At 34.4% G+C, this 10,897-nt stretch overlaps 1 protein-coding gene across 1 annotated transcript; it reads right to left on the bottom strand.

The window, feature by feature from the left end:
* Positions 1-10,897, bottom strand: LOC109336031 (dihydrolipoyllysine-residue acetyltransferase component 1 of pyruvate dehydrogenase complex, mitochondrial-like). Its single transcript, XM_019572372.1, has 23 exons — positions 10,714-10,897; positions 9,634-9,681; positions 9,380-9,434; positions 9,272-9,302; positions 7,738-7,784; positions 7,599-7,643; positions 7,391-7,464; positions 6,306-6,375; positions 5,439-5,630; positions 5,301-5,345; positions 5,091-5,164; positions 4,902-4,971; positions 4,327-4,704; positions 3,798-3,858; positions 3,657-3,701; positions 3,491-3,574; positions 2,496-2,572; positions 2,366-2,428; positions 2,157-2,227; positions 1,975-2,035; positions 909-969; positions 743-823; positions 1-285 (listed from the first exon to the last, which is right to left on the bottom strand). The coding sequence occupies exons 1-23, from the start codon at positions 10,800-10,802 to the stop codon at positions 227-229; spliced, it is 1,881 nt and encodes a 626-aa protein (XP_019427917.1). The 5' UTR covers positions 10,803-10,897; the 3' UTR covers positions 1-226.

The following is a 10,897-nucleotide window of genomic DNA, read 5'->3' as shown; positions in this document are numbered from 1 at the left end:
TGAACAAAATTTCCAACATTCTTGAAACTCAATTGTTAGATGGTACATTAATGGGTACTTTCTCAGGATATTTGGAAACTACACCCAAGATATTATTTTACAAAGAAATGAAAAGGGGTAGCAATGTAAAACTGTTTCAGATTAAGAGAGGAACAATTGTAAGGAACAAAAATAGGGTTTTGGCTTGTTCATCCACACTGATTTGTGGACAATTTGTTGTATCTCATTATAAAAGAAGTCTTCTTATATCACTGAAGTTTGATTGCAAAGCAGAGATAAATGCACCTGCAAAATAGAGTGAAAACCAGCATAAGCTTCCCTTTAAAACAGTGTACCTTAATGTACCTACCTATAATTAACAAGTAGCTAAATTAGTTTCATACTTGATTAATCAATATACAAACTCTAATTATGTTTGCTTATGGATTAAATTATGTCATTATATAGTTAAAAAAAGTTAAACGATGAGTAGAAATGGAAAACGTGATGAACCGTGAACCGAGCATAAGCTATACCACCAAGAAATGCTTTAACTAAAGCAGTTTAAAGCATTTCTAATCATCTGTCAAAAACAAACATAGTTGCATATCCAGAAAATATTCCTTTGTCTAATGTAATGCATATTTGACAATACATTCTATGTCAGCTCCTTTGATCCTAATCAGAAACCAGAAGACATTGATTTAACAGTAATGAAACTTCTACTTTTGTTGGCTAACTCTAGTATTCTAGTTACACATACCTCCAACTTTTCCATCGAAAACGCGATGATCAGCAGATAATGTCAAGTTCATCTTATTGACAACTGATGGCTTCTCAATTCCTAGCAAATAATAATCCATGTCAAAACAACTTCAAATTTTAGTATTTAGTGTGGCATGCAGTAACATCATAAATTTATATTATACCATCAGTTCCAATTACTGGTTCCACAACTTTGTTGCCTCTTCCTACAGCAAGAATACAAGCCTGCAGCATATAATAACACAAGCCAATAAGGGTTTTGTTAACAGGTGCCATTAACTTGTTAATGTTACTAGAAATGGAAAAAATATCATAAGTGCACATTATTTCTTCTCTCGAGAATATAAAAAGGTATGTTTTCCAATAAGTTTTCACAACATTTGGCTCCTTCATTTGTTGGCATTTTCTATAAAAGAACTGGAGAACAAAAGGAGCAAAATACTTTCAGCATCTTGATGCCAACAAGGGATATACAACTTCAGTAACAATTCCCATAATAGTACACAAGGTTTTCTTCTGGTAAACCAGAAACCCATTGAACTTTTTCGGGGTTTCCCTTCTTTTTTACCCCCTTTCCCTCCCCTGAACAATCACATTTGGAATTACTAGTCCTTGGTTCACTGATGATTTCTTTCTTCATTGCCACAGTATTCATTAGAATACCGAAAATGGAATTTTCCTTTGTCTCAAACAAACAAAATAGGGGATAAGAAGAATAGAAATAGTTTCTTGAAGGGTCTGCAGCTAGAGTGACTAATATGAATTGAATATCTGTAAACCTTAAATCTCCAGTTAACCATCTTTCTTATAATGAAAATCATATTATGTAACCACCATCATTGGTTCACAATGATAGTTTGATTCTTCATTGCTTTAGATGATAGATTAGAAAACATAGAATTTGGTTATTCATCTTTACAAAATGAATAAAATATTGGGAGGAAGTAAAAGAACAATGGTAATAAACACATTCAAAAAATATGTAAAATAATTTTCTAAAAACTTATTTATTAAGAAAAGTTACGTATCTATTTATGGGTGAGTGACTACTGATTGGAATTGGTAAGAATTAGATTCACAATCTACTTGGCTACGTCCACCGTATACTTAATAAAATTTATATTTCAAGCAGTTTTACTCTTACATAAGGCTAGCAAATTAGATGCTGCAAAAGCAAGTATGCATGCACCTGTGTGTGTGTGCATGAGAGAGAAAGAGAGAGAAAAGAACCTGTGGGGGGTTTATAATAGCACAAAATTTGTCCACGGGAAACATTCCTAAGTTTGAAATGCTGCATTTAAGGCATTTTACAAGGTTCACAGTCATTGCTTTTGGAATAGCATAAGCTTTATTAAAATAAAGATGGATGGGTAGTTTCCAAGCCTGTATGACAAAATATGTAGTAAACTCACCTAAAAGTCCCTCCTTGGAACTCATGTGGAGCCAACTTGCCCGTACGTGCCTTAGCAGCTAGTTCCTTGATCTGAAGTATCGAAAAACCATCAACTTTGTTCAAGAAGAAACAAACTACAAGGACCTTGTTTTCTAATATTTGAATCAATTTATGAGAAGTCCAAATAAAGGCATCAATCAAAAACCCGTATAAATGACTTTAGATTACCTCTGAGGAGATAGCAGATATTGTCTTGAGATCGGCATTTTTTATAATTGGAGTCATCAAGCCCTATAGCCACACAAAAGGTTTGAGTGCTTTTTTAAATAATACTAACAATTTAAACATCACCAATTACCTTTTCAGTAGCAACTGCTATTGATATGTCAACAGAATCACTTAAAATGACCTCACCCTTCTCAGCATTCCAGTATGCTGACATAATGCAAATTGGATTTAGCATTAGAAAGTCCTATGCAGAATGATTCCGTTTTACGAATAGGAACGCAAATGCAAAAAGAGAAATTACAAACATATGGACACTAAAGAATGCACCAAGCCTCAAAATCTACTAAAATTGAAGCATATTATATATCCATGTTAAATATTTCTTAAAACATGACTTAGCCAAAATAAAAGGCAATGAAGATTAATCCTTTTCGGTTGGGTTTATACACAATAACTTAAGCTCATGTCACTCCAGAATTGATATGACACAATTGATATAAAATCCAGAGGAATGGACAATATGTAAATAGCCATTGACAGGAGCATGGACACTAGCCTAATATTTAAAATGTGCTTCTACATTGGGAGTCTGTTGGTGTAGTTTATATGGAGCCACCACTTCGATTTGTTGCTCATGAGGAACCTAGGTTAGTTTGCCATCTTTGCAGGCATGGTTTGGTAGGTTCAACAGTTCGGAATGATTCATGGGGAAGCAGATATTTTGTATTCATTCACCATTGTTGACATAATCAGAGCATTCATCTGGTTGTGTATGTCAGTAGCATTATTATCCCCAAACCAGAAGTCCTTCTGCACCCAGAACTAGAACCCAAACTTAGCTCCCATAAATAAAGGAATTTTTCAGCAGACTATTAAAAACAAGATGTCATTCTTTTCTACACCCCAGAAAAGGTAAAATATTATGTTAACTTTAAAACATATGTGCAATAAGATGGAACTAAAACCATAACTCTTAAAAATAATCATTAACTTTGTGAGTAGAACCCCCTGTCCCCATGACAGTTATACGAAAATATAACAAAAATTGATAGAGAAATAACAACAACCGAGCCTTAACCCCACCAGGTGGGGAAATTGATTGAGAAAAAAGAGGAAATTATTTACCATTTGCTTCTGGGACATTTCTGAGAGCAGCTGCTACAACTTTGATAATAATGTCATTCACTGAAACCTTGACGTCATACTGCTCTGCAATCAAGGGGCAGAATGAGGAATATATTGGATTGCAAGCGCACCAATGCCAAGAGAAATATAGTTTACGAGTCCATACCTTTAAGATCTTTTCTAAGGGAGAGAAGAGGATCCAGTATAACATCTAACACATGCCAATGAAAAATTATATTAATTAATCAGTGCATACAGATTAGTTTGGATAAATATTAATATGCAGGGGGCATTAGGGGATAAAAACCTGATGATAAATATAAGTGTGGTGTATTTTGTTTTGATTCCAATAACCTCTTGGCAATCACCTGCAACACAGTCAAATTGTTTTACAGACAAGTCATCGTAAACAGAGGGGGTGTGTACGAGGAAGGAGAGTTGAAATTTAACCCTTCATTAGTTGTCAAACTTCCTGAATACTCATGTAGTTGAGAGTTGAGACATAAATAGCACGGATATGAAATCCAAAATCAATATAAAAAATGAGCTTTGCATGTATAACAACGACCAAGGATATTCTCTGAGGAAAAAAGCTGCTCAACACACTAGATAGAGGCCATTGAAACAATCTTGGCCTAAAGAAGCACAAACATTTCCCCAAAATGTATAAGTATTTAACTCCTAACAAAAGACACCAAAAAGTGGCTGTATAGAGTTCCTTATGTGAATACTGTTATATATCCTTGTTTAGAAATTACTTTCATTACCATGCAACAAGATCCCTAAAAGAATTGAAGAACCTTAATTATCGTTAACTGAAAATTCAATGGACCTACCTTGCGAATTTGACTATTAGGAAAATCCTCATAAGCATCTAACTGCTTTAAGTTAGACTTTGACTCTTGTGATGCCGCAACTTGTTGATGAGATGCCTTTTCTTCAGAAGCAGGTTTTGGAGACAATTTTCTTGACTTAATTGCAGAAAGAACATCCCCTTTAAGTAGGGTTCCAAGAGAACCAGATGCATTCAATGTTGAAGCATCCAATCCATATTCTGTAATTAGCAACTTAGCAGCTGGACTGATCCTTGCTGTATTGCTTTTTTGTGCTTTGACCTCACTTTTAGTCTCACTTTGGGTAGCCTTCTCCGGTTGGGTTGACAAACTGGTGCTTATAGAACTCTTTACGGCTTCAATATCATTTGCATCTTCAACCTTGAACATTAGCAGACAGCATAAGTATTTTCATAGACTCCATTGATTTTTCAAGAAGTGGATATGCTATCGCCAAACATTTGCTAGTTTGTGTTTCAAAAATAAGATCAATCATTAAGCACTGTCCTTCACCTAACACATTTCACAATGCATTGCCAAAAGAAGTCACCAAATCATTAAAGCATTTTCACACTTACTGTTATCGCAATAGCTTGTCCAACAGCCACCTCTTTTGAACCTTCTGGAACAAGTATCTTGGCCAGGTACCTAGCACCCACGTTAAGCCCAGCAGAAACAATAATTACATATGCAACAAAGAAGAGTGTACCAAACAAACAGAATATTTACAAGTGACTGGCTTTCAGTATAGGGAAAGAGTATATTACCCCTCTTCAAGAGTTTCAAATTCAAGGGTAGCTTTGTCTGTCTCTATCTCGCATAATATGTCACCCACTTCAATCTATCAGATAAAGTAGATTTTAATGCATAGCAAACAAAAAAGGATGTCAATGAGTATTCGCATCCCCATAAAAAATTAAATTTTTTTTATAAAAGAGGGAACATCATTCAAAACCTTAAGTTAAAACATAACTAACCTTGTCTCCTTCATTTTTCCTCCATTTAACAATGTTTCCTTGGTTCTGTACAGAAAATAATTGAAACCTAATGCTTCCATAAAAGGAAAGAAAATTCATGTCGGGGACAAAGAGTATAAAGCATCAAAGTGTTCTCACCATTGTTGGGGACAAAGCTGGCATTTCAAGAAGGATATGGGGTGGAAGTTCTGAAGCATTTATCTTAGTAGAAGTTGAATCTGGTTTTGTATCCTCATCTGTCACATTCTGACTAGTTGGTTCCTTTTCTTTAACCCCGGTCTCGCCCCCCACCGAAGCAGGAACATTTTGAATGTCATTTGAATCCTCAACCTTATCAAGGTCCACAGTTAGAAATTACAGTAATAAAAAATTTAAATACAGTGAAATACAAATTAATAGTTTTAAATTAACTAAGTAATGTACCCAAAAAATCAACTAACTAACAATTACAAGAAGAGAAAAATTGTGTTTCAAGAATTTATGATTTACCCAAATCACAACACCTAAACTGTAGATTTTCTAGAGGATCATTGGAAATTGAAAACCAAAATAAATTCCGATGTCCAATTTCGAAGTAAATTTCAGAAAAGTTTATGTTATGTCAGCCACTAATAGTGTCTACTTGTGTGTATTTAATCCCCCCCACACACACACACACACACACAATTTAGACACAACCTTTATTAAATTGGTTCAGACAAAAAGTTAAAACAAGTCACATTTAGATAACTGGAGGCAAAGGGTAACTTGAGAGATGCTTATTTAGCCCTTAGAAACCAAAAGGGGAAAAATAAGGACACACAAGGAAAACAACTGTTAGTCAATATGAAGAATATAACAGAAATTAAATGGGACAAAAGAAGGCTTTTAGAAAAAACAAAACTAAGTACATGTCTGTAAAATAAAAAGCTACTTTCACTTGTAGAATACAATATTGTTTAATTAAATTTTGCGATGGTTTGCACAACATAATGATGCAAGAATCAAAACTTAATGATGGCTCACTGTTATTGCAATTGGTTGTCCAACAGGTATGTCCTTTGAACCTTCAGCTACCAATATCTTAGCCAGGTATCTGCAAAAATAATCCAATTGCCTCAACAAATTAATTATATACTAAAATTTGCATGTATTATATATATATGCTCTAGGGTCAAAATCAGAGAAATATATTGAACAAAATTTAATAGAGAGCAAAAATAGGAATTCATAAAAAATTGAAATGATAAATATTTCAAAGAAAATCTATTTCGACAGATAACCGGAACAAGTAAGAACACAACAAAGAGGAAAAACAATGAATTACTACAACTACTCTTACGTGATTTCCTCCATATTCATTAAAATTATTCTTGGGATTTTTTCTCTGTAATAAAATGAAGTTTTAAGTTGTCTGACACAGGGTTGGAGCACCAAGTAATCTAGAGTTTTGATCTTTCCCCCCTTCTTTTATGCTAGTTTCAGTTTCATGCAGTATAACTATCAGCAGAAGGTAGGGCAAAGGTGATGCCATGTTTATGCTCCAATAGGATTTAACTGAGAGCATTTTAAAAATAAATTATTAAAACTTTAAAGACCTATTCTGGTCCCTAAAAATTTCGTGTTCCTTGGAAAATTGAAAACCCCAAAATGGTCCTAGAAATTATCAAATGTAGGTCAAATTAGTATTTTTTAGCATATTTATGACCCTTAACAGAGGCATTTTGACTCACATTCGTGATCTTTAAATACTAGCTTGGAATTTTACTTTTTCGGTGATCAAATTGGTACACGCTAAAATTTGTTAGAGCCAAAGTGGGTATTCACTCTTGTTAAAAATATCATCTGACCTTTACTTAGAAACTTAACAATTTAGGTTAAGTGGTTCCTTTGCAATATGAACCTATAAGAATTAATTGCTTATTAAATATCATTAGGCTAAAAATAAAATCTGCTTGATAGCTATTTGATTATTTTTTGGACTCAAATGTAACAATGTAAGGCTTAATGTCCAACCAATTGGCCAACTTATGCATAGAGCTCAATTGGCCAATGTACAGTTTATAAAAAATTTAGGAAGAAAAACTTATATAGAAGAAATAGAAAATTACCCCTCTTCAAGGCTTTCGAATTCAAGGGTAGCTTTGTCGGTTTCAATTTCACATAGTACATCACCCACTTCTATCTGTCAGATTAATCAGTAACAAGGAGAAAATAATTAACAAGTTAAAAAGAAGTTAAACTCCAAAACGAAAGCATCAAAGCGAAGAACTGTGATTTATAACCAATCAAATGCATGAATGCTCTGTGTTAACTGACCTTATCTCCTTCTTTCTTCCTCCATTTTGCAATGTTCCCTTGGGTCTGAAAAAATGATAAGAAATCAACAACACTCCATTGAAGCCCTAAAAGGGACAGTGACAAAAATGAACAAAACCTATTTGGACCCAAAGCTCACCATTGTAGGAGATAAAGCTGGCATCCCAAGGACCTCATGTGGAGGGTCTACCGAAAGGGGAACAAAATCATCAAAACATAATCAGATGCGCATGACTTAAAATATGCAGATTATGGCCTTTCAATCATCAATTTTTTAGTTAAAATATCAAAATTAGTTAAACTAATCAATGCATATGGACACTCTAGACAAGATAAAAAATGCAAGCCATTTGTAAAAAATAAGCTAGAACAGTGGCAAATAGCAGAAAGAAGCTAGTCCTTCATACAAATACAATAACACAAGTTACACTGAAAGCTGCACAAACAATATTGCATTAAACAAATTTTAAAGGACTACAATTAAGACAGAATATAATCATCAAACAACATTATAAAAGAATTTCATTTTAACCAGCAGCTTTGTTGGGTTAGAAGTTAGAGTGCATCCAAAGCTGAAATTCATTATTACCAAAGGGGTAGACAAAAATTGCACAGGTTACCTAAGACTTATCCTTTAGGGCCTTGTAAGACCCCTTCTCAAGATAAGCAAATAGATACCTTAATAACTGGACACACAAGGCAGAAAATTAAAAATCAAACAAACCCCTTAATAACTGGACACCCAAGTCACCAATACCTGCTTAAAATCAACTGCTACCATGTCATAGTGATCAGCATTCAGCAATGCTACAGTGATGTGAACAGTTCGCATTGCACCAAAGGCCCAAAACTAACATTTTATTTGTATAGAAGAACTTTTGGGCTAGGTGAAATCACCAAGGAAGAGGAGGGGGAAGTTGCCTTGATGAAGGGTTGAATCAAACTCACAACTAAGTCATGAAGATTTCGGCAAGAGCTGGTTGAGCTAAAACCACGTCAGCATAGAAAGAAGAGCTTTTCTAGAGAGTAAGGAGGGAAGTACAATTATGAGCAAAATAAAGAATCCTCCATGAAGCACAAACAAGAACAGGGAAGGACTAAGAATGCAGCAAGGCTGCCCAATCTCATTGCGTATCTGAGTTGGTAGCTCCCTTGAAGCAGCCATGAGCAGAAAACCAGAAGAGAAGCCAAAACTTCTTGACAAAACATGCTTTAACAGTTTAACTCCCAAACAGAACATGACACATCATTCTCCTACCTAATCCCACTAATATCCATCATACTGTATATGAATTGAATACATAATCATATCCGATTTTTCTACCCACAAGTTTCTCTAATATGGTATAGTAATATTTATTTTTATAAGATATTCAAATATAAATGAAAAAGGTATCATGCTACCTCTTACTCTTCGGACTTTTTAATGGGTAGTATACATGTTATGACACAAAAAAGTAATTAAAATCCAACACAAAGGTAACATAACCCACACGAAATCTCCAGAATAGGAGCCTCTGTAGCCAGCGATAAGAAAATTTTGATCATTTTAAGAGAAGCATACAAGAATATTAAGTGAAGGGTGAAGCCACAAAAGTTAGGATGAACCCACCAAAGTAAAACCCTAAAAAATAAGAAATTCTCTAGAACTAGGAAACTAAAACAGTGTGTACCTGCAGAAGATAAGTATCTGACACCAATCCACTGCCAAAAAAATATTGAACATTGTTAGAAAATATAATAGATACAATTAGAAGTTTCTTGTTCATTCAAATACTGACCTTTGATTTCAAAGAACTATCACAAACTCCAGTGAGCCTAGATAAAGATGCAGGCCTGATAAATTTCGCCATTAGTAAACAACCAAGATAACAATGTAGAAGACAGGGAAGAAACATGAACTGAAGAGAAAGAAGTGAGATTGACAAAACAAATCCAAGGAAGGTAATGGCAATCCCCTGTCTTCAAAGTTCAAACTAATCACATAAATAAGATTGGAGAACAAAAATCTAAACTGCAGGTTAATGGATCAGACCTTAGATTTCCACCACCACCCACAGAAAAAATCCGGGAACTAGAAGTTCTGCGCCAAGAAAATAGCCAATATTGATATATTAGAACCTTGGAAGCAGAGTTATAAGAAGGGAAAAAAGGCACTAAACCAGCATCATAATAAATGAGATTCTATGAACGTTAAAAGTCTAACATTATTTCAAAAGTAATAAATCTGATATGACATTATAAATAAAGGATGGCACCAAATGGAACCTTGAATGATACCTCTCCTGATATGGACCAAATACAAAAATTAAAGTAAACATTACAGGCAGAATGCTAACAGCCCAACGCTAAGCAAATGCTTGCACCATTTTAGATCCCAACAATTTATATCAAACACATGAAACATTTTCAATAAGAACTCAAAGTTGACCCTTGATGCAATGCTGTAGTTATTTGGAATATGACTCAACTCAACCATGCATTATCACACTAGTCTTAACTCTTAACCCTATCATACACATCTTTGATTGCTCGAGAATAAGCAATATGAACTGGTTTCTTCTCTAGAGTCTTTCATGGAGTGTATAAGCAATATGAATGCCTTGTTGGTGTCACCTCACTTAGTCTGCTAGGCATGAAGTGTATTTCACTTTAGATAGCTTAAAGTCTGGTCTATTAAACTAATTAGTTTATGACACCTTAGTCTGACCTATTTATGAAAAAAAAAAAACCGAACTCGTCTATTATAGGTCAGGTAATAAGTCAGTATGTGACCGGCTGTCTAACTTGTTTCCACCCCTAAGCCCCAGAGTTCAAACCCGAAAAGTGCATCTCTTCCCTTTCCGCTTGAGAAAAATTATCTGCCTACAAAAATCACCCCCACCACCCAAAAGCACTTTTTTTTAAACACACAAGAAAGAAAACAAATAATGACAACAGGAACACACAGATTAAAAAGTGGAGCAACCCAAATCCTATTTAAAGAAAAGAAAACTACCCATAAGCTGAAAACACAGAACCATACTATTAAGAAACCAAAAGCAATGGAAGATCACAAAAAATCTAAACTTTAGAAGAAAATGATCAAAAAAAGAGAGAGAAATAGAGAGGGTACCTATAAATGGATCTGGTGGAGAAGGTAGAAGAGAGAAGACGAAGGGAACGAGAAATATTGAGAGGGTAACGAAGGCGTGAAAGTGCCATTGATCAATTCAGAATCTCAATTCTCAAATGTCTGCGTGCGTTTCTTTTACTTTGCCTCTCTTCTAATATTGTTCTTGTTAATTATGAATGATTGT

The sequence above is a fragment of the Lupinus angustifolius genome, chromosome LG20, assembly GCF_001865875.1.
Source record: "Lupinus angustifolius cultivar Tanjil chromosome LG20, LupAngTanjil_v1.0, whole genome shotgun sequence".
Lineage (NCBI taxonomy): Eukaryota > Viridiplantae > Streptophyta > Magnoliopsida > Fabales > Fabaceae > Lupinus > Lupinus angustifolius.
Note: the sequence above shows the minus strand (reverse complement) of the source record. Positions and strands in the feature narration are given on the sequence as shown.